This window comes from Agelaius phoeniceus, chromosome Z, assembly GCF_051311805.1.
Source record: "Agelaius phoeniceus isolate bAgePho1 chromosome Z, bAgePho1.hap1, whole genome shotgun sequence".
Classification (NCBI taxonomy): Eukaryota; Metazoa; Chordata; class Aves; order Passeriformes; family Icteridae; genus Agelaius; species Agelaius phoeniceus.
This window is the reverse complement of record NC_135303.1, coordinates 83,986,657-84,010,969: the sequence shown is the minus strand read 5'-3', so window position 1 is coordinate 84,010,969 and position 24,313 is coordinate 83,986,657. Positions and strand designations below refer to the sequence as shown.

The 24,313-nt window shown below is 43.9% G+C and overlaps 1 protein-coding gene across 8 annotated transcripts in view; it reads right to left on the bottom strand.

Annotated features, from left to right (window-relative positions):
• PDZD2 (PDZ domain containing 2) overlaps positions 1-24,313 on the bottom strand; it is a 201,760-nt gene that overhangs the window by 13,194 nt on the left and 164,253 nt on the right. For 7 of the 8 annotated variants that reach the window (XM_077171342.1, XM_077171341.1, XM_077171344.1 and 4 more), the window contains 13 exons: positions 23,410-23,558; positions 22,637-22,756; positions 20,010-20,124; positions 18,203-18,276; positions 17,824-18,043; positions 16,645-16,762; positions 14,085-14,217; positions 11,161-11,242; positions 10,126-10,229; positions 9,210-9,378; positions 7,288-8,078; positions 6,005-6,149; positions 409-3,997 (listed from right to left, as the gene is read on the bottom strand). In XM_077171342.1, the coding sequence (XP_077027457.1) occupies positions 409-3,997; positions 6,005-6,149; positions 7,288-8,078; positions 9,210-9,378; positions 10,126-10,229; positions 11,161-11,242; positions 14,085-14,217; positions 16,645-16,762; positions 17,824-18,043; positions 18,203-18,276; positions 20,010-20,124; positions 22,637-22,756; positions 23,410-23,558 (5,809 nt within the window). The remainder of the gene's footprint in view (positions 1-408; positions 3,998-6,004; positions 6,150-7,287; positions 8,079-9,209; positions 9,379-10,125; positions 10,230-11,160; positions 11,243-14,084; positions 14,218-16,644; positions 16,763-17,823; positions 18,044-18,202; positions 18,277-20,009; positions 20,125-22,636; positions 22,757-23,409; positions 23,559-24,313) is intronic. The other variant, XM_077171345.1, reaches the window with a different exon arrangement.

The following is a 24,313-nucleotide window of genomic DNA, read 5'->3' as shown; positions in this document are numbered from 1 at the left end:
ATCTTTCCCTAATGGTTTTAGCAACAGACATTAACAGGAGACAGCTACATCTGAAGACTACTTCTGGCAGGACAACAAGCTCGCTTGTCACCACAGGCTGTGCTGGCAGGCAGTGCTGTGCAGCCTCCTCACCACCACTACTGCTGTGCTGTAACATGGCCAAAAACTGACCAAAACCAGCTAGAGGGGCCGCAGAAAAGGAGCCCTGCCATTCCAGGATAAAATGTTTAATTCTGTACTGAAGCCAAGACACAGCAGCATGGCAGCTCCAAGGCATCAAGGTCATGAATGGCAGCCCCAGACTGTGAGGGGACAGCAGGCTGAAACGTGCTTTGGGACAGACCTGCAGCACAGTGGAAGCTTTGCCTTGGGCAGGGATGAAACAATAACAGCAAAGCTGACACCAACCTGATAGACCAGCTGTTTCCCCCATCCAGAGATCTGCCATGGGGCATGTCATCATCTGAGGCAGAACCCGGCGTCCCTGAGCCGCTGTCCCAGGGGCTGCAGGCTCTCATTCCCATCCCACCCAGCTCTGCTGGGCTGCAGCGGGCTGCTGGAGCTGCCCCGCTCTGGGCAGGTGTGCCAAGGACTCGGCGGGGCGTGATTTCCAGCTCTGTCTTGAAGCAGGCAGGCTGTGGGGGCTCTGAGAAGCCCTCTCCACACAGCTTGTCCAGGTCGGGCATACTGAGGGCTCTCAGCTCCCGCAGCCTGGAGCGGGACAGCGGCGGCCGCCCCAGGCCCCGGCTGCGGCGCACCTGCGAGGCCGAGGTGGGGAAGGCGGCCATGTCTGCCCCAGCACTGTCCTCCTCGCTCCTCTGGGGCTTTCCATCCCCTTTGCCACCCTCGGTCATACACACAGGCTCTGTGCCAAGGGGAGACTTGGCCATGGTGCTCGCTGGGCTGGGACTGCCACCGTAGGAGCTCAAGCTGCGCCGCAGTGCCCACGGAGACTCAGCAGAGCTGGATGTGGTGGCCAAGCCACCACACGACCTCCTGGCAAGGGGCAACCTTGCAGCCGAGCATATATCAATGGCCTTCACAAAGGGCCGGTCAAAATTTGCCAGGTTTTCAAAGGATTTGATCCTCTGTTTCACAGAGAAGGATGAAATCGGCTCATGGGGCCAGTTCAGCTCATAGTAATAGTAATTCCGCCTGAAGCTTCTCAGTTTATCAGCAGTGGGGTAGCTAATGTCACTGGCTGAGGAGGACACATCATGGACCTTCTGGGTACTTTTGGAGGTGTAAGCCTGCTCCTTTCCACTCTGGCTGTTAGGCAGATTCAGGTGAACCATCTTTAACACCCCCATTGCTGCCTGTGGGTATTTCTCCTCTGCAGTTTGGCCCTGAGGGCCTTGCACAGGGTGAACCTCTGTAACATGGCAGTCCTCCCTCAAGTGACCTGATAACTGGGATGGCATCGAGTAGGTCCTCGTCACAGGTTTTGATAAGCCACAGAGACGTCTGTCTCCAGCAGTATGTCCTCTTGAGAAATACTGCATGGTCCCCATCTCCTCAGTCAGCCGAGGCACTTCTGCATTCACCTCTTCTGCTTTCTCCAGCAATGGCAGCCGCAAAAATGATGCTGGTGAGGACGAGGCAGAGGAGGAGGAGGAAGGGGATGATGAGGAGGAAAGCTTCACCTCAATGAAAGTGCGTTGGATCTCCTGCCCTTCCAGCTGCTCCTGCTGAACTGAGGGGGACCCTAATGAAGAAGAGCAGACTCCAGCAGCCATTCCTACGTTTTGCAGACCTAATTGCCTAAGGTCATCTGCACTATGGATGCTTTTGATTGTGTTCAGGTCTCCTCCGGGGTTATCAGTCCTCCCTTTCACATATTCAGGTTTTGGCATCCCCTGAGGAGGTGAGGTGACTATGGACTGACTATCTCTGGCTCTGAAATCATCCACCTTAGCATCCTTACCCTGACACACCACAGCCTGCATGGAAACTTGCTTCTCTTTTGGCTTTCCCCATGATAGCTCCCCACAGCCACATTTCACTTCACCACTCATGGTTGGACTGCTGCTGCCATTCAGGAGAGGCAGAAGTGAATCTTCAGAAATCACCAGAGATGATTTATTTTCTAGCTCTGATTTCAGAGTCTTTGAGGCTGCTGAAATGCTCTTTCCAGGATCTGAGTTTGTAGGTGAGTTACGGGACAATGGTGTTTTCTTTCCCAGGAGTTTGGGGGATAGTTGTGGAGAAACAGAAGCCCTTTTCTGATCAGCTCCATTGACTTTGGTAGGAGTAACGCCAGAAGAATCTGAATTTGTCTTTGCTTTGCTTTTGATGGTGAACCCTTTTAGCTTTGGTCCTGCTTTAGATTTCTGATTATTTAAAAGGGTGTCCATTATACTTTTTTGTGCCATTGCCTTAGACTCCTGACAGGATTTTTTCTGTGAGGATGGGCTGTGCGGTACTGCAGCTCCTTTGCAGTGATTTGTGCCTGAGCTTTGGACTTTTCCATTTGAAGTCCTTCCTGAAGTCACAGAGTTAATTTTCTCATTTTTTCCTGGCAATTCATGAATTGCATTAGCCTTTGGATCTTTAGATCTAGTAGGAAAGGGTGACCTGAGTGATATTCCTCTTGTTGATGATGCATTCACATGATTGCTGTCTGTTTTAGACAAGGTGGACAAACTGTTGGTTTCTTTCTTCACTGAGCAATAATCAACAGCATGATTACAGTCATCAACTGCCATTTCACTTTCAGATTTGGATCTCTGCTCATCATGACATCCTTCTTTCTCAAACAAGCTGTTCTCCAAGACATTGACATTTCTAGCAGAGCAAAAGCTTGTCTTTTTGCAGTGCAGAGATCCTTTCTCTTCAGTGGATTCACAGCATTTCTTATGTTCATTACTGTTCCCCAAATCTATCTGTTCTTCTGTACGTAAGGCACCATTGTTACAGAAAGAGTAAACTTCAGGGATACTGACTGAATTCTTTAGGATGTCTTCTTCTGGCAGGAGAACTGAGGAAGGAGAACACAAGGATGCAGAGGACACATCTGGACACTGTGAAGGACATGGAGTGGGACCACCATGATCTTCCAAATCTAGTTTGTTGATGCTTGTCTCCAGTGACCCACACATTGCACAGCCGTCACTCTGCAAAGCTTTGCCACTGTACGGGTGCAGCAGGGACAGTGAGGATGAGCTTGTTCCAGAGATGCAATGCTGCTCCTGTGCGGGCTTCTGCGGCTCGTCGTTCATGCAACAAATCTCAATTTGCTCCTCATCTGACTCTGTTACAGTAGAGCCTGTGGGGGCATTAGCAGCAGCACATTGCCCAAGCAACACCTCACTAGCACTGTCAAAGGCTTCTGTGACAGACTCTGCATCCGAGTGAGAATCCTCCGCAGCCCCATACATTGACTTTGGAAATGGGTCACTTCTCTTCCTTTCCAGAGAGTTTGCTGCAGGTAACTCATCCTCATTTAAACTGCTAAAATTCCTAGAATAGTTATTTAGAGAGTTTTTATTCACAGTAAAAAGTTTGCCTGTGTTGATGGAGTCCAACACAGACAGCCCCAAAACCCCTTGTGCATTAGCTCCACAATTCACAGTTTTTTCCAGCAGCTCCTCCTTGGGTGCTCGTGGCTCAGAGCCGGGGCAGCCTTCGTCAGTGCCACAGCAGCACATGGTGGTGTACTCGTCCCGGAGGGGACTTTCTGCGCGCGACGGGGTGCGCGAGGCCCTGCCCTCGGGGGCACCCATCTGGCTGAGCAGGTCATCGATGTCAGTGACAGGGATGGCAGCGCAGTCCTCCTCACGGCTGGCCCTCGGGCTGCCTCTGTGCACGTCCCTGCTCGGGGCATCGGGCGGCAGTGTTGCTCTCTCCGCCGCGCAGCTGCCGACAGCAGTCTGCAGACCTGCTCTTTCTCGCTTCCCAGAGCTCTGTTCTTCCTCTGCTGTGAGGATGCTGTTGACATTGGCCTGATTTTGAGTGTCTATCCCTGGAGACAGGATGAGGTTTGTAAATCTGCTGACAGCTGCATCATGATTAAAAAAAAAAAAAAAAAAAGAAAAAAGAAAAAAAAGGCAAAATCCTGTCAAATATAAGAAGTGATATAGAAAACACCAGGTTTTATTACAAAAATAGACACCCACATAGACTACATGTTTTCATTTTGATCTGCACTCCTCCTCCTCTGTAATGATGTTTACAACAACTCAAATTAATCATAACCATGTGTATTTGAGTAGTGCACAGAAGGGAGCAATCCACTTATCCAAGGTGAGCAGTCATGATCTGTTTAACTCTCATCTTTGAAATTACAGCAGTCAAGCAGCCAACTACCAAAGCGTCAGCATGCAGTAAGTCACGCTGAGCAGCACTGCTTCTCATCACTTGTTTCATCTCTGAAGTCTCCCACAGAGACCCCAGGGAGCACAGAAAGCCCTGACATAGCAAAGGTGACCAGATAACACAGTGACAGTCTGTGCATAAATAACTTGGCTCTGACCCCTCAGCACTTTTGCAGGTGTTCAATGTGACATGCATGGGTGACGTTATGCATGCATTAAGCACATGGGCTTTACTGCATTTCTGGCACAGACCTCTCCTGGCTTCCAGAACATGTTTAACCCACTCCTGGGCAGCACACCGAGCTCTCTGTCACTGCTGCACTCTGACATATTCCTGCTGACCCATTTCTCCACATCTTCAGCTTCCAGCACTTCACTCTATGCACCAGATTCCACCTCTCTACACTGCTTCTGAGACATGCATCCCCATTCAAGCTGCCTTCCAGAGGCCAGTTACTATGACATGGAGCCCAGAAAGTGTATGAAGAAGGAGAGGCTATTCAGTATCAATGTCCTGTCCTGCTCATTTAAAGGTGCCTGCAGATCTCTGTACTTCTCACACAAACCTGCAGGATCATCCACATCACTTAACTTAGGTATCCATGTTAAGAAGTAGTGATTTCTCCTGGAGTCAACAAGGGAAAAACACCTCAGGAGGGCAATCTCAAGCAGCCAGATTAGAATTTGAAGTATTCCCTGCTTCAGCATGGTGGATTACCACCTTTTTTGACAGTGAGATAGGACAAGGGGAAGGGTAAAGTGCCTTACGAAGTGCTACCAATGTGTCCTTGCCCCAGTGCTATTGGTTTGAAAAGCCACAGCAATCTAAGGAAACAAGAACAAGATCCTGGAATTCATTGAAGAACAACTGGAAGTCAAGCATCTGGAAGCACTTTAGGTTCCCAGGTACACAAAAGTACACAGAGAGGATCATAAGCTAGAACAAAGCAAAATATTATGTTCTTCCTGAATTTGAAAAGTATGCTTTTCTTTTTCAAACACCCATTTCCACACCACATAATTTGTACAGTCTGTGGGGATTCATATCTTGCTGTAGAAGCATAAATCAGCCCTGAGCAGAAAGCAAGAAGGTATCAAGTATTTCAACTCACACTAGATAACTTTCTGTAATGAAACATAAAAATAAACGTTTTTGTAAGATTTTAGTTTTCTGTTTCATCTTCCTGCACTTTAGAGAATTCTGACATAATAAAAGGGAAGGAAAGAAAAAAAGAAAGGAAAGAGGTTGTTAGTGTCATAAAAACATTACTAGAACTTCAGATTTAAGAGAGACAGATTTGATTATAAGGGGCCTATATATTTAATGAACAGGAACAGCAATAAAATGAGTTGTCAGGATAAGAGTCACTGCCATTTTAGTTCCAGGACTGCATCAAATGACTCAGGCCTCTGCAAACACTGGCAGAAGGGACCTACTCTATGTGGGAACTTTGAATACTTCACAGAGGAGTAGGTTTTCTCCCCTTATCATGGTGCCAGACAGGACCCTGAAGCTTGACTTGGCGATGAAGTGCTTTGCTTGGCTCACCAATGCAGATACAATGTCCCACCGTCCTCTTCTCTGAATCCATGTGGAAAGCTAGGACAGCAGGTCAGGCCCAGCAGATCCAAGGACGTTTTGTTCACTTGTAGCCAGAATAAATGGTACAAAAGCAAAACTGCTTTCTCACCTGACGCTGTCTTCTGGATCTCCAGGGTTACGGATGTGGGAAGACACTGCATAAGCAAACAGATTTCCTCGTACATCATCTTGCTGACAGGGATGCTGTTGATAGTGGTAATCTCATCTCCTACAGCCATCTTGCCCATTGATCCCTGATGCAAAGAGAGATTCAAGGAAATTATAAATACACATCAGAAGCCCTGCAGAGTTTGTAGGGAAGCATTTAATAGCTTATGAGCAACATCCTCTGTTTCACGTCACTGCAGAGCACAGGTACCACTGCTGCCAGTTTGCCAGCACATAAATAAAGAACAGACTGTGTTTCTGCCAGGACGAGAATTAGAGATCAATCTAAAACAGGAAGGTCAAAAGATCTGCTGTTTTTTCCAGGAGATGAGTATCATGATGGAGGACATAGTCCTCTTAGTTAAATGAAATGGCATGGATCAGCCCTAGCTTCTTCAGGACTGGAACACTGTGTGTCATTTTTTAATTCCATGCACTTCTCAGGTGAACAGACATGATCTGAGCTCTTAAGGTAAAGGTTTGTTTCTAAATACTGCAAAAGAAATCTGAGAAAAAGGCAGGAAAAAACCCCAAATCCCCAGATCTCACAGCCCTATTCAAACTGCTATGCCATATCCCCTCTTATCCTAGCGGCCGCTAATGAGATTAAAAATGCTACAAGCCAGGTTTGTACACCAGAGTATTATTCTTCTTTCTGGACTTCTGCATCTAGCAATTCCACAACCAGCGTGAAGCACATATCCATACTGGTATGGGCATGTATGAGATGCAGAAGAGCAATGTGTTACTGGTTCTACTCCAGTTCTTGGCAAACCTGGCCAGCCCCTAAAGCCTCTTGGTTCCAGATTCCTGTCATAGGGGGACATGCGCATATAAAATAGTAAAGCATAATATACATTTGTTACCACCATCCTCTGCCACCAGGATTTACTTATTTTGTCTTTACCCACAGTTAGAACATAAATACAAAAATTGCATTCCCTCAAAATTGCAATTGCAAGAAGGGATGAGGCCATCTCAGTGGATCCGTGTCCTGCCTCTCTTAGTTTCAAATTAGCCTGGGTGCCCCTCTGAATCAGAAACAAATTATTTAGCAGCAGCTCCAGAACAACATGGGGTGGGACATTTTGCCCAGCAAAGAAAAACACCTCAGTTGTGCTTACTCTCAACAGACCACTTGCTTAATAATAACCATGAAAATAATAACAATCAGCCCCACACTGGGAAAGCACATCACTATAAGGCACTCAAATTACAAATTACCATTTCTGCTGGTCCCCCTGGCCGCATCCCTGTGACGACAACCTTTAAGGGCATGGCTTGGATTTCCAGATCCAGGCCGAATGACTCGTGCTCATTGCGAACCAGAGTGACGACTTCCACCTGGCCCTGCCCGACCACATCAGGGGCTTCACACTTCCTGCTGTGAGGGAGCATCCTGGCAACAGGCTTGTTGTAAGAGCCATGCTCCTCTGTCCTATGTCTCTGAAGGCTTCGGCACTCAGTGCTCATCATGCTTTTCACTCTGGTGACTGCTCTGTGCTCAAGTTTTGGCGATCTCTTGGATTCAAGCTGTGCTTCCCGGAGCTCCCTCAAGCTCAGGCTGCCAAGACGAACTTCAGGCACACTTGAGTAATCAAATGCTATGATGGGGAAAAAAGAAGATTCAACTTGCTCCAGCGTGCTGTCTGCAGACTCTACAGAGTTGCTGAAGACAGGGGAAGATGTCTCCATGCCACTGTATCTCGATGACTCACTGTCCTGGCTCTCATCATCGATTTCTACAGATGAGGTTGTAATGACAATGCCAGCATCCTCCTGGCTCTTGGCCCTCTGGCTTCTGTGCAAGTGGGAACTTTCATCGTCATCACTGGCGTCACCATCATAGAAAACAACCCGCCTCTGTCGGTGAAAGGGGCTGCGGGCAGATTTGGGGCTGTCGCTGAGGATGCCAGGTCGGACAGACTCCACATGCTTGTTGTGATGGCCAGATGACCTCCCACTAGCTGGAGAAGCCAAACCATTTGCTTTTGTCACTCCTGCGTCTCTAGCAGCTAGGGAAAAAAAGAGTTATACTTTAACTGTACTTACAGATGATCTTTAACACCGGGCATCTCACTGCAGCAGAATACATGTGGTCTGTTTACAGAGAAAGCTTAACTCTTCCTCACAAAGCAAAAAGCAGGCTTTTCATGTCCTCCCTCTAACTACAGTAAACATCAAGAGGACTGCAGATAACACTACAATTTATGGGTAATTCCCAAAATCAGTTCATTAGCATGTCTAGTTCTGTTTTCAGTTTACTTCTAAATTATGACTATGACTCAAAGAAGAAAGGGATGCAAATTCAAATGTGTACTTTAGTTTAAACAACAGATTTTCTATCACATTTTCCCTGAATCTAAGCTCAGGACTCCTGCATTAACTCACAGAGAGTAAAAATTGCTTTCTTGAACCAAGACTGAAATGCAAAAATCAAGTTCAAATTAGCAAGCAACAAACCCAAGAACCCTTCCCATGTTCTCCTTAGAAAAAACTGCATCTCACTTTGTGGGAAGTTAATTTGTTTTGCTTTTTTTGGTGGCTAGTCAGAAATGTAAAAATACATTTAAACATTAAATAATTTCCACAGAAAATAAGATGAGACAAAGAAATTACTTGAGAAACACAGGAAAGGGAGAACAAATTAATCCTTTGAATTTGTGATCAGGTGCACATCAGTAAGGACACACAAGCTTCTTTCAGTCAGTTATCATGGGGAGAAATATACACAAGCAAAATATCTGATATAAAATTGCACATTTGTTTGTTTTTATATGTATATTGACCTTCTCAAAGTTTCTGAGATAGCTATGAACAGTCTCCACAAATGTAATAAATAAGATGATTTGAAAAAAAAACCCAAGCTCTGCAATGCTATCAATCTAGTTTCATCCAAACCAATCAAAGTCATTTTCACACTATCAGAACAGTGTCTTGAACAAAATATCACGGAAACAGGCATTTCTGTGGATTGTTGTAAATTCCTTCAATTTTCCAGAACTCCATGAGATCAACAATGGCTTATAATACACTGCCTGGCATTTCTTCCCAGCACAGGGACCACCACAGCTCTCCTGACAGGAACCCAGCCCTCAGTGACTCTGCCCACCAGCCCAATGACCAGACACATTTGCATCACTTACTCAGGCTGCCAGGGAGAAGAGAGCCATCGTCCAGCCAGCTGTGCCTGTTCTTCTGACGGAGCTGCTCCTCATCACACGAGCCAGGGACAGCATCAGAGAAGGGGAGATGGCTCGAACCATCATGGGAGAAGTACTGGGAAAGCTCTGCCTCGGAGCTGACGGATCCCTGCTGAAGAGAAGTGACCCTGGTGACCTGCTGTCCTCGATGTATAAAGCCCCTGCCTGCATGTGAGCTCCACACAGACCAATTGCATTGCTGTATCAATAAAGTTTAAATCCTATTTTTAAAATAGAGGACTTGTCAGTATACTGAGAGCCAAACTGTTGAAATTGGATGTCTGAAACACTGCACACCAACACATTTTTAGCCAATACAATAAATAAAAAATGATTCCAAATCCCACTGCTTTACAGGGGTGGTTCAGTGCAGAAACAAGGGATGAAACTATTCAATTTTGCAGTTCCCTTTGTTCTACACTGAGAGAAGGGAAGGCTTTGTACCTCCAGACACAGTATCAATGGCTTCCATGGCTTTACCAGGAAAAACAGATTCTTCCCTGCAATGGCTATATAAAGGGACTTAGTCTCAGCCTTCTGCCCACAGGCTCAGATCCCTCCTGCTAACTTTGTGTCCCACAGAGCAGGGGTACCTTGGAGGTGGCAGGAGGTGGGACCCCATGTCCTTCTCTGCCATGCTCTGCACATCACTCCCAAAGGCTACAGTCACACAGAAAAAGAGAAGCTTGCTGCTGTCACAATTTAAATGTGTGTGACACAAGAAACAAACCCTTTTATGGAGCTCATGTGACAGGGAAGGAGCATGCAGGTTTGGTTTTGAACCCCTTGACCAAGTAAGAGCTTCAGTAAAAGCTGAATTTGAAGCAGGCTCTATTTTTATTGCCTCTAATCCTTTTACCCGGCTTGCTGGCTCCAAGAAGCGTTTCATAGTCCAGCTGAGGGGAGATGAGGTCTCTCCTTGTTTGGCCTTCACACTAGGAGATGGACTTTTTTGCACAGCTCCTGTTAAACACAGATTAGTTAGATGCCAAAAATTAAAGTTGTAGTCCATATAATCAAACAGGCTTTTCATTCATCTTCTGAGCTGGTGGCTGCATTTAATCCCACTTATTTAGTATCTAAATTGCTTTCCTAAACTGAGATTTATTCAGCATTTCATGAACTCCCCCTCAGATCAGATGGAATGTTACCACCAGCCAGGCCCAGGGCAGTGCTATGAACAAGAGAGGAGCAGGAGATGGTCTTCCCATCTGTTGGAGCACGCTGCTGACTAGGGGCAACCTCAGAAGACAAATCAGCAGCCACTGGCAAGGTCAACTTCAAAGAAGATCTTAGCTGACACACAAAAAAGGGGATCATAACAAATCTAACATTTCTGTCTGAACATCACCTTACTGGTCACTGCCATTGCCAAAAGTTTGCTTTCATCTGCCAGACTTTGGGAAATGCTGGAGTTCAAACACATCACAGATGCCAGAGTACACATCTTGACATGACTTTAAAGATCAAAATGGTGTTAAAACATATAGTCCAGTATGCAACACCTGGACTTTTTCAAATGGTCAAAATACTTTTTGGGGTTTTTTTGCCATTAAGGCCATACATGGATGGAGTAGACCCCTCTCCTGCTCTTTCCCTACTGGAACATTGTGCTTCCCCTCATCTTGAAAAAAGTTCAGAACCACCACCTCTTGATAACCCTACATTCAGGTCATGGCAGGCCAGTGAACAAAAGCAAGTTACATAAGCTGCAAAGCACAAACTGGATGTTTGTGCTAAAATTTCTGCAGTGGACAGAATGATGATACTTCCTACACTGTTCTGCTGTCTTGAGGGCTCTCAAAATATTAATGCTGGGGAACTTCAGAGCATGCCCTTAAATACTCCTGCATCTGTGAGAGAACAGGCTCTAGAGAAGAGAACATGTTGCTACCTGTGACGTGAGAGGAGCTGGAGTCCTTGCTCTCTCGGTGGGTAGTACGTGCAATTGCTTCATCCATTTCCTGCTCTGAAACCTGAAGTGGGGTGGAAGACAAAGCTCAAACAGGGTACAAGAAATTACAAGAGTCTTACCACTTATCACAAGTACATGATCCATCATATAAGCCACTATTTTTAAAGATGCAATAAAGAAGACCTAGTTGAGTGCTCCTAAGCCCTTGTCCCCCCTGACTCAGACTCTCTCGGTGCCACTTTCCTGCAAAAGCCAGGAAGCAGAAGCTTGCCAGCTGCATGAAGACTGCATCCAAGTGACACAAAATAGAAACAAATAAAACAGTCCCAGACTTAAAGAAATCAAATGAAGCTATTAGAGCCCAGTTTAAACTCAATTAAAAGCTGTGTACTGATTTGTTGAGAAAATGTGACTTTAAAATAGACAAAGACTGCTTTATGCAAGCACACATCAGAAACTTAAGCTATTCTACACTTAACCCACCGGAAGAATACCAGACTTCCCATAATATTAGCTGTCTTTTTAATTTTCTTTTCTCCTCGCTTTTCAAAAGAAAACCTAAATCAGTAATTGGAAATTAATGTTTCTCTGGTTTAAGAATAAATACTGGTTTACCATATTTGCTAATTTAGCCCATAATTACTGCCATACGTTTAATTCTTATTACTGGAAAACATATGATTTTATACAAGAACAACTAGTCTGCAGGAATATATATTTAAGAACAGAAAGCAAATTAATTCTGTCAAAAATACTTTCTATGCACATTGATTTACATGAATTAAAATTCAGCATAAATAGAGACTACAAACTTGAGTCTTCCTGAACCATGAAGATTTAAGAGATTCTGAAGCAAACTCAGCAGTTTAAACACAGCATAAATGCCATATTCAGTCAGAATAACAAGCAGAAAGAAAATTTTGTGGTATTTCTTTTGGAAGTACATGAAAACACCAAAGCAAACATACTCAGCAGCAAAATGTACTGTGGATCTTTTGTGTTATAAAATAAGAAATTAAGTATAAAAATGTTCGAAACAACATGAACCTTTGTAAAAACACATCTCTATTTCCAGCCGGTGTCATGAACTTATATCAAACCAAAAGTCCCTGGGCTCCTGGGGCACAGGGAGTTCCTGCAGAACATGGACCAGATCCTTAGACTATGATCCATCGCCTTAACACAAACCTTTGGGTAAAACATATCCCAAGAATTAAAACAGGTCCCAGGCACACTGCAGTGCATTTTTTAAGTTAACCAAAAATCCATGCTTCTGCAAACTCTGCCAGCTTTGATGTTTAGCATCCTTTATGCTCAGGCAGTTCAAAATGGAAAGGGACAAGTTAATTCTTAACTCTAATCTGCATGCTGGGGTACTATTATAAGCAAATGAAAAATAAAATAAAATAAAATACCCACACTTATTTATCAATCCCCCAGTGCTTTCAGAAAATGGGTAACAGTAACATAACAATAAATATGGGTTCCTATAGGGACACTCCTCCAGAGATCCAGCCATGAGAGATTATGGATTCAATACTGCCAGAATTATGGATTCAGTACTGGAAAAATGCTTTAGGGTCTCTCCAGCTCAACTTTTAGCTTTTCATACATTTCTTGGCAAAGGATTTGTTGTCATCTTAAATATCACTTATGGAAAACTGTAATAGGAGCCACTTAATAGTTTCCCTCTGTTACTGAGTAATACCAAGCAATTAGCTTAACTCAGTTCATCCTTTCAGCAGACACCAGGTTAGGTCACTCATCAGCTTTCAAGACCCCACCACAACAAGAAGAAGGACAGATGAGAAAGGGCAGGCTCTACAGCACGGCATTTTTATTTCATGCTTCTTACAGACAATCCAAAAAGTCTGTAAGCCTTAATAATGCAATCACATTGAACCATTGTTTTGGTTCAGCACAGCACACAGACTCACCAGAAATACTGCTATCTTAGGCTATAACCCCAATTCTTACCCTCGCCATGTTCACCTTTAATAGAAGCACAACCTCTTTCTTTCCAGCAGCACAAGGCCTTCCAACAAAGATAATAAACTCTGCAAAGCAGGCCCCTGTTTGTTGACTGTATATTTGATTTAGCAGAAAATACACTAATAATTACAAAATAAGAAACCTGAGTTCTCCTAGATATGGCTTTCTTGAGGCCATTTGTAGTTATGAGTTCAAAAGTCAGAGCTTTCTGGACCCACTAATGCAAATATTTTTACAGCTTCATTCCTGTTTAAACAGGAAGGTTTTGTACACTCATGAAATTCTTTGAAATACTGAAATAAAAGAAGCTGTTATTCCCTATAGCTTGGCTAATAGGCTTTCATCTTCTATCATCAATTTTTAAAAAATGCTTGAGAACACTTACTTTGTAAATACAGCCTTATTTCCAAACTGACCTTGCACGGATTCAGTATCAGTGTGCTCCATATTCTCTCACGTTTTAATTCCTGAAGGAAAACTTTGATCTTTGGATAGATTTTACTTTATTACAGTTGATCAATTCAAGTTGTTGATACATATATTCCTAGCCCTAAATTATATTCTACTCAAAGACAAAGTAACTGCAAAATAGCTTTTAGGAGGAAGAGGTCTTGTGCTGTATTTGCGTTGCTACTTCATCCAAGTACCAAGAAAGATGGGAACACTTCATTCAAGCAGTTCCAGGAAAATGCAATTGATCAGTGGGTGACTAAGTGAAAAGCACCAGGAACAGTCCAACATTGCTATGACTTACAAAACTGGGAAGCATCATTACAATCCTGACATCTTGCACAATACATGCCATAGCAAGAAAAAGCCATTTTCTTCATTTTCTGCTTTTCTGACAGCAAGACTCAAATTACAGTGCCAGATGAAAACAATCCAGATACACTTACTCATTTTCTCCTCACCTTTGGGTTAGGATGACGACTAATGATTAGGCTGACTGGTCCTGGTCCACACTCACTGAGGATTGCGTAGGCTTCGCTTAGTGCTGCATGACGCAGGCTCACAGAATCCGCCTCCAGAATCTGGTCACCCCGGCTGCACAGAGACACAGAGTCACCTAATCACAACCACCTTCCACGCAAAAAAAATTGTGCTTTCAACTGATGGCCCAGCTTTTTCAAAGACCTAAGTGTTCTGGAAAATACGTGACTTTCAAAGAAGGTGCTGCTAACAGTGATGTGAATGGTTTAAGTCCTCTTGAGTTCACAATGGAGGCTCAGAGATCCCTTCTGCACTTACTGTCAGTGCAAAAAAATCTCTATTGAATCAACCAAGAAAACTGCATTCAGATCAGGGTGAAAGCAAGCTTCAGTTCCAGTTCTGCATTCAGATATTTATTGAGCACAGAAGAGGAAAAATGGGATTCAGATGGGCTGTTCTCTTCACACCATACTGAATTACTTAGCAGAAACACTGATAAGAAATTCATTATTTAGATATGAGTTTATGAAATTACCCCAGGAAAAAATTGAGCCTGGTAAGCTTGTATTTGTTAAAAATTATCATAGAGAACGCATTAAAAAGGAAAAAGAAAAAACAAAACAAAACTCTCCTGAAAGAAAAACACACTGTGTGATTTAAAAGGGCATGTAGTGATACTACAAGGGAGTATGGCTTCAAACTGAAAGAGGGCAGGATTAGATCAGGTGTTAGGAAGAAATTCTTTACTGTCAGGGTAGAGAGGCACTGGAACAGGTTGCCAAGAGAAGCTCTGGAAGTGTTTGAGACCAGGACGGATGGAGCTTTGAGTAACCTGACCTAGTGGAAGATTCCCTGCCCATGGCAGGGGATTTGAAACAAGATGATCTTTAACATCTCTTCCAACCCAAACCATTTCATGATTCTATGATTGTTTAGCTCTGTTTTCTCAGTTTTGTAACTCTTGCTTATGGTGCTCAGGCATCTGGAACTATTCAAAAGAAGATATCATCAACTAGGAATATCATTAAAGCATTCTCCATAATTCCTGAAACATTTGCTTTGAACAGACCCTCTCAAGGAATCTACTACTGCCAGCTTGTGTTGGGCTACTTGTGACAATGACATTGTCGTGTGTGACACTATGAGTACACACAACAAAGGCAAAATAACAATTGCAATTCAGTAACCTGCACTTCTGGTACAGGCTCAGGAAAGTAAAGAGCGACTTATCAGTTCTGCAATCATCTCACTGCTCTGCCTATTCCTTTAGACTTGCACAAATGGAGTCACTTACACAGCCACATGACTGAGAGAGGAAGCTCAGATACAGAAGAGCTGGATTTAAACCTCCCCTGGCATTGCAAAGCCAACATTTGATTAACAATGTTTTCCAAAAATCAAAACCACCCTGTAAGTCTTGGCCTATGAAGCCATAAATCGCTGATGGGACAACAGAAGCAACGTCTCAAAGAAGCAAGCTAAAAATCTGGGAAGCATGCCTGGATATAATCAATCACATAAACCTAATAAACAATGCAGCTGTTACATACAGACATAACCAGCACTGCAATGTTTTCCAAAGGGGCCTGCAAGAAAGCAAGTTACCATTAAATGCTGTCTCCTGTAGACATTTCTATATTATAGGAACTTTCAAGGGTTTTGGCAGCAATGCCACCATAAAATTATCTTCTTCCCTTATTCCAAGAAATCAAATTTCTATTGCAGAAATTTTCCTGGTGAGCCAGGAAACAGAAGGCACTCTCTAGCAAGGCATTTGCTCAGCCTCTCTGCACCAGTGCTCACATCACACACTCAAAGAGGATCACACAGTCCCAGCACCTCTTCAGCACAATTTCCCCTCTGGAGCCATGCTCCCAGCACCCACCAACATTTATGGAGGAATGCAGAAAGTGGCAAGGTTTCCTCCAATGGTTTTCAAAAATGAAGCCTCCACAAGAGGAAAAGCAAGTTTCTGTCACTTAATCCAATGTAGGCACAAGGGAATCCTGGGAATGACTGCTTCCTAAACACATCCCTGCTCCATGACAGCGTGCTGCTGGTCAGCCTGCAGCAATCCCACCAGACTGAGAGTAAGGGCCTAACCCATGGGCACAGGCAGCAGCAGGAACATTTATCCCAGCTCTTTTGAGGAGAGTTTCAGGTGACTGAGCTTTTAGCAGAGCTCTGCAAATTTCCTCTCAGTCTGGGGTCTCTGGCTGCAGCTCTCACAAAAAAGCATGAGGCTGCACTTCTTGCTGCTCCCCTTTTTCAAAGGGTGCTATTAAGCTCAGCTTTCTGTATAGAGAATTAAAAAAAAACCAACCAAACAACCCAGACCTTAATGATCGTGCTGTTTCCAGAACAAAGAATAATGTTTCCAGGGCATTTAATACTACTTTGGAATGTCTTAACATAAATGTTTTCTTTTTGGTGAACTCTTAAATATAAATTTCCTCCCTGCTACATCAACCAATTGGTGAAAACAAAATCTCAATCGATTTTATTGTAAAACCACTCCCGCATGTTTCTGCTTTAACCAACCTTAATCTGCCATCCATTTTAGCCACTGATCCTGGGGCCAGGCTGTGAATGTATATCCCGGGTGAACTGTTTTCCAGCGTGAGACAACAGGCACCAATGCCAAGCCCGACCCCTGGCTCTGTGAAAAACAAGAAGTACAAAGAAATGTGGCAGATTGTAATCGCAAAGGACACACAAGTGTTTGTGTTCCCACATCCCATCTGAGTTCAGGACTCGTGTCATTGTTTCAGGGCTGGCCTTAGGTGCAGTCAGTCAGGAAGCTAAGACCAACAAGTGGAAATCAGGACTGAAAATAGCTGATCCTGGCTGTTTTCTGAGATTGATGTATCTCAGAAAATACTCTGGGCACCGTGGGAACCTCTTGGAAAGGTCTGATCTGGTCCAAGGCACAAAGGAGGAGAGGCAGCAATCCAATCAAGATTTCATCTAAAATTACTGCAGAAAACATGAGCACAGAAGATGCTGCCAGTTGTATTGCTCTCTTTTGTTAGATATCTGTATGGAATTCCTCAGCAAAGAAGCACTAAGGAAGGTGAGGCATTATCTCTGGTTCAATGGTCACCTCTGTCCACTTTCACCTCCACTTTCCTTCAGGTAACAACATCCCTGTTTTAGGGATCTGGACATCTTACATTCTCTCTCAAAATTTTGAATCCAACCTTTAAAATCACTGTATTATGAGTCTTAAAAATAGGCATATTTGTCTACCACATATAACATATGCTTTAAGTTTATAATGAGCAATTATTAATGAGAGCAACCCTCATGGAGGAGTTCAAACAGATTATCGGGGAGCTTTTCAACACTGTGCAGCTTTGCCTTCCCTGGAGACGCTCTTTAAGAGAAAGGCACAGCCTCCTGGGCTGCCAGGAAGTTGCCTGCTATCTCACAGCCTCCTTCTTTCAGCAGCATGGACACTGCTACCCATAAGAGGCTTCTGATTCTGGACTCTTATGACTGCTACCCATAAGAGGCTTCTGATTCTGGAAAAGCAAAATGGAGGAAGGGGAACTGTTCAGAAGTTTTTGCATTAGAGGGTACTTTTCCCCCCTCGTCCTGTGGTTCCATGTCAAATGGGCATACTTGGGTATACCAGGCATAAGAATCTCTAACCTATTCCCAAAAACTCCCTGAAGAAGCAGAGATTTGTTCTCCCGGACCGTTACGATGGACGCTCACCTTTATTGAGTGTCACATCCATGACGATCCTGTCCTTGGGGCCAGGTCCCTTGCGGCTGGAGGAGGAGCCCTCGGGCTCCTCGAGGCCGGGGACGGGCGTGGTGCCGCTGGTGCTGGGGGAGCTGGAGCGGCTCAGCAGGGTGGGGGTGACGCAGGGCGTGAGGCTGGGGCTGCGCAGCCGCGTGCGCACCGTCAGCGTCACCACGCCCTTCTTGAGTTGCTGCAGAGACAGCACAGAACCACCACCGTGAGGTGACCAACATTTGCCACTGAACCTGCACTCGGCAACTCGTGGCAGTGCAGGAGTATCAAGCTGAGGGTAGCAGGTGGCAATAAGTGAAGAGGAGCGCGAAGCTCTTCAGTGCTATATCCATGTTACCTTAAACCTCTGGATGGCCTCCTGATGGGTCAGTCCTTGCAGAGACTCTCCATTAACTTCCAGGATTTCATCCCCTGGTAAATAGATACAAAAAATGAGGTCAGCAATATAAAGACTAAAAAGATTTAAAACATCCTTCCTGAACATGAGGTGATCTACTACTATAAGGATTTCAGTTAACTATCCAATAAAAAGCCTTTTATTGTTCTCAATTTATTTCCACTTGTACTAATGTCTCTACAAGTTACTAGTGATGGATTACTAAAGCAAAAACTGTTCTCCAGCAGAGATTCTGAACTTGGCATTCCCATTCCCACAAACAAGCTGCAAATGCTGTGGATTTTAACTGAAGTCTGAAAATTATTATGACATGAAGTCCAAAGGTACTATAAAACTGCCTTTCTTTTGTAAGCTTTAACAGGAGAAATGAGGAACTAAGTGAAACACTACAGCACATCACTTCAAAGCCTGTCCGAGAAAATGAACCTTGCATCCACGTGCAGAAAGCAAATGCCTTCCCTTACTAAATGCCTGCAGACAGAGAAGCATGTAGTAGCCCACACGCTGTGACAACAAATGCCTTTTTCACCTCAAGGAACATGTCCTGTCAGATTTCTACCAGCTTCCAGGCTCTAGGTCTTACTACTTACATCCAGCTGAGCTATCTACCTTCATTTTATTAAAAAGAGGGTCAGCATGATTCAGATCCACTTCCTGTAATTTTACTTGCATCTATGCAAAATGACATGGGGCAATACTGTCAGCTAAGTCTACCCCTCCTCTCCTTTCCTAGTTTCAGTCAAGAAAAAAAAAGAAGAATTTTCAAGCTATGAATAGCCTGCAAATGATTCCTGGGTTTACGGGACAGCTGCTACTTATTGGCTTCCCACGGCAAGTGCACAACCTATGATGCAGGGATGCGAGCTTCCCTCTGGCAGCAAGTGTGAGAGTTGGCACCAAAAGCAGCCTCAAATACAACAAGTGTGATAAGACAGAAAGAGGGGAATGATGATATGAGGAGAGAAGTAACACAGGAGCAGCTTGAGAGAAGTAACACAGGAGCAGCTTTCCATAGAAGCAAAGTAACACAACCCCTGTAGAAGGGTTGTAAACCACCACTCTGAACTCATGGTCACTTTGTACTTTCAACACTAAAGAGTCTGTCTGTCAGAATGCTGTGTCACAGCACTCAGACCATGGTGCAGCACACACAGAGCAGGCTATGCATTCAGCTCAGATACTAAGATTGGAAAAGCAGTAATAAAATCTGGCTATATCTCCTTCTCTAACTAGAGCAATCTTACTGCCAATCCCATCTTTTTTTTTTTTTTTTTTTTTTTTTTGTGGTTATGATTCTTGCCCTGTCAAAATCATACCAGGAGGTTTAGAGAGTACAAGGGCTCAAAAGAGCCTCTCCCAGACTCCACGTCCCTATATATAATGCCTTCTCAGTCCAGCATCTTTAAGCCAGGTGTTGTTGGCTATCTATATTCCCCTGCTGTCACTGACCCTCTCCAACTGGAGAATTACAGCTTGCTGTTTGGGCAAATAAAGTTCATGAAAGAGAAAGGGGAAAAACAAAGCAGCCACGACTATTCTGTAGTTCCCCCTTCTCAATATGAAATACAGTCAGGTTAATTGCCATGAATGATCTTCCACAGGATGAACAAACAGGGCATTTTACATTTTCCATAGCCTATTGGTGCTGGCCAGGTGCCTAAACATAGCTGTACTTGAATTTTCCTCCTGGACTGAAATAATATCCCACTGTGGTTGTTTATGTGAGGTTGGATTCTCTCTACCATACCTTCTTTAAGCCTTCCATCAGCAGCCGCTGCTCCATTTGGGAATATAGTCTTCACAAAAATCCCCATGCGTCCACGAGCAGAATCCTGACCTCCCACAATGCTGAATCCAAGACCCTATAGAAAGAAGATATTTGAAGAGATTTTCTCTTTTCCTACAGAAAAGAGAGGAGAAGACACACAGCTGGCCCCTTACTCTGTTATCATCTGTGTGAGAAAGACTGCCAGTAATGTACAAGACAAGGGAAAGATGAAAACCTAAAATCTTCTGATGAATTGCTTGGCCAACTTACTCTCTCATCCCATTTCTCATTTACTTTCACTCCATTATCAACACACTCATCAGCCCAAAATATAGCAGCAGGCACCCTAAGCTGATATAGCAAAAACTCCGAGAATATTTTGTGTTTTGTCAAAACATGGGGTCAATAGATTTCCCAGTTTAAAAACAGTAACACATTCATTCTGAATTAACAGACAGTCAATTCCTACCCCTGAGATCTATAACCAGGATTAACTATAGGTTTCTCTTATGTCACAGATCCTACATTTCCTCAGGAAGAAGAAAAGCTTCAGAACATGACATAAGGTCAGTGCTGCAATGTAAGGAATGTAGCTGAAAGGAGAATGGCATGTGGGGGCTACCACTCACATGTACATTTTTAATTATTCTGCAGACATATATCACATTGTATTTAAATAAATCTAGATCACTAGATTCCCCAGGGCTCCATCCATTAGCTGTTACCCCTGCACTACCCCAGCAGGCTATGGGACCATCTTGCAAAGCTGACCTGAGAACTGATGAACACAGCAGAATGAACCTCTCCCCCTTCTACTGAGTTATTTCCCAGACAAATTGATTCCTTGGTCCACAACCCTTTCCCATATTTCCCCTCTTGTCACTGCTGTTCATGAATGTTAGAGAATAAAGGGAAAAGTCACCGACCAGGTGGACAAAGGATGTGGGGAACTGTTGTGCTTTAGTGATCTGAAGCCATGGACATTATTACTGCCTTGGGCAGCACTCTCCAGCTGAGGGATGCTGCCAGGGCAAGCACGGAGTTTACAATCCAACACAACAATCAGATCTTTTGTTTCACTACATGAACACAGAGCAGGCCACCACAAGTCTAGTAACTTACCAAGTCCAGTAACTTGGTACGACATTACTGATTTCTGGACAGGCAGCAACTTAGCTCCCTTGTGCAGAACAAAGTAACTCCGGTAAGTGTTCAACCCTGTGCAATTATCAACTGCAAATCAACCTACAGAAGGCAGGAGGCTCCTGGCACCCCCATGCCTGGACACAGCAGGTCTCCCCACAGCTCCATGGGAGGGTTGGGAGAAATATGTCTGCAAAGTACAGCAGTTCCTACACTAGCCCACGTTCCCAGACAAGCGCTGCCACTCCACAGCAGGAAACCACCCCTTGCAGATCTGGATGCAAACCTAAAGGCAAACCCTTGGCTCCCTGCCACCAACACTGCAACTCTGCAGAGAAATATTTCAAGTCCCAGGTCTGCACAGGGATAATAAACTGAGCACTATTGCACAAACTGTACAAGGTGCAATCCCTAACAGAGGAGATCATGAGGTGGGTGGAAGGCACATAGAATGGCAGCTGCCTTAGGTGGTTCATGATCTCTAGGGTCTGCATTCTCCCAGCTGCTTCCTAAAACCTTGGAGCTAAATGCAAAAAGGCAGGAGAGGGTGGCTTATCCCAGGGGGAGAAATAATCTAATTTAATGAGAAAAACAGAGTAAAAAAATAAGAGAAGTGAAGAAATATTTGCTCATCATAAAAGACCCACAGCTCCTAAACCAAGGGAAGTTAAAGCAACTGTGAGCCAGTCTATCCATAGAAGTAACTATTTCTAACTCTTTTTCTAACATAAAGCATAACAAGGAATTAGTTTTGTATTTGAGCTTGAAAGTCAAAACAAATCTTCTTAGTCCAAAACAAATTCATCTGATGACTTTGAAGACTATTTCACAAAAGGACATGCATATTTTTAGCATATTTAAATGACAGCTCCAATACTAGTGTGGATTTGATTAGGGAAAACAATGTATACCTGGGTTAATGCTTATCTATTTGTTCTTAGCATTCAGCCAACTGGTATCTAGCAAGTGTGTAAACACATTATTGAGGGAGAGAAGATGACTCTTTGACCCATGGAATTCAGTGCTCTCTGAGAAGCAATCAGCCAGTAACCTGTCTTCAGGTTCAATGCTTAATTTGCAGTAATTTATTTTTTTTAAAAATGCATCCAGATTCCACAGAGGGAAAATATGCTTGTCCATAAATATACATGTGAACAGGTACTGTTTTGTAGCTGCGCTGACTTTGCATAAACATACATATTTAGAGATCCATTATAAATATTTGATATCTCAGTAATGGCGAGATGCACCAAACCAGAATGAAAGCCACCCGGTGTCAAGTGGACAACATGAACATCACATCTCCTGAATTTTGCAGGTTTTACTTTGGCATTTATGTTTGGAAATGGGATTTGTTTATCATTAGCACAATTACCAGCTACCTTGGGAGCAGCTGGAAGTGCAGGAGACACCTCTTAAATGCCAGCTCTCACTACATGTGAGAAACATGCAGAAATCCTCACCTTGCCTTGCCCTTTCATCAGGACGATGTTGGAAATAATGGATGGCTGGGTCAGTCTCCATGGAGATTCCACCTGGGCAGCACTGAAGGAACGGGTGGATTTCTTCACAATATGGTAGTCCTAACATCAACAAACAAGGATAATCGCTCTGATTGCTTGGCAAAGATACTGCAGATGTCATACCGGGAAAATTGCATGTGTCAAGGAAGAGGGATACAGTATCTTAGAGATATATTCAGAGAAATGTTCAAGGGATGAAACCCCAGCTCACTACAATCAAAGTGAATCTTGCCACAGTAATTTTCCCACATTTTGCACAGTAGAATCATTTTGAAATGTATCAGTCATGATTTAGATTAAAAGGATTAAAGATATCCTCATGATATAATCAAGTCTTTATTTGCTAAAAAAAAAATGGAGAAAGGAAAGGAGAAGGAAAATGCGTACATTTTAAAATAATTGAAATAAAAAGCATTAGGGAGTTTATAAAATTATTTCTTTTAAGTCTTCAGATCTCTAGAACTGCAACTCCTAAGACGAATAGCCTTAGGACCTTGTGGCCACAAGCAAGCAGTACTCTCCTTCACAACACTCAAAGAAGCTCTTCACAGGTGGCAACACATCCCAGTTTGGTGTCCATGCCTGGTTTCAGTCCCATGATGTACCCATGTGATCCTGTTTCATGACCCTTGCCCATTTCTATGAGCTTCAGGCAGATGCCACAGGACTGAGCACCATGAGGTGCTCACAGCCAGCTCTGCCCTCCTGCTCACCTGTCTGGCTCCTGCTGACTCCAGCTGCTGGGGCAGAGAGTGCTTTCTTCCACCCCGGGAATATTTCACTGCTATTTCATAATTTGATTCACCATTTTCCACTGTCAGCTCATCGTCTTCTCCCACAGACTCCAAGCGGGATCCAGCACCTAAGAAAAACCACAGAAACACATCCTTCAACATCTGAGAGCTGCTTTAGCCTCTCTCACCAGCAGGCAATAACTACCCCCTGCAAATCCCAAATTAAAGTGCCTTAAAACAATACTACCCAGTTACCAGACAGGCAGTTGGAAACCAGTTTTGATCACACTCAACCAAGAACTTTTCCTGCTGTCATAGGTTTTCTGCAATCTTTCATTGATACTGAACTCATGGTATTAAGGAAAAGCAGAAGATAATTGAGTCGGTAGCTCAGGGACAGGAAAGAAATTCATCTGTTCACACCCAATGGCACTTGCCAGTGCACTAAGCTCTCAGGCTTCATGTATTTAAAATTAAAAGACCCGACACTGCAGCAGTATTCATTTCTGGAGGTGTCATGTCACTTTGAAGGAATTTTTTTCTGGAATGGAAAAAGTAAAAATGTGCCAAAAAATGCTATTTTCTTTCCTTTTGGCAACAATTCTCAGTTTCTTCTGTAGATCTGTCTTAAAGAGAGGAGTGCAGAGTTCATGTAAGAAACAGAATTATTTGTCTTGAAGGACATCCTGTAATTAGCCACAGAGTACCCTACTCCTCGCAACAGGGCTCCTCCAATTCTCATTTTCTCCAAGGTCCCTGCAGAATCCCCAGTCACAGCAGTTCCCGGACATTTATCCTTGTCATTTCCACACCACACCTATTTTACAGATGAAAACCCAAGACACAAGCCAAATTTGCACAAGCTGGATTTCATGATGAGGAT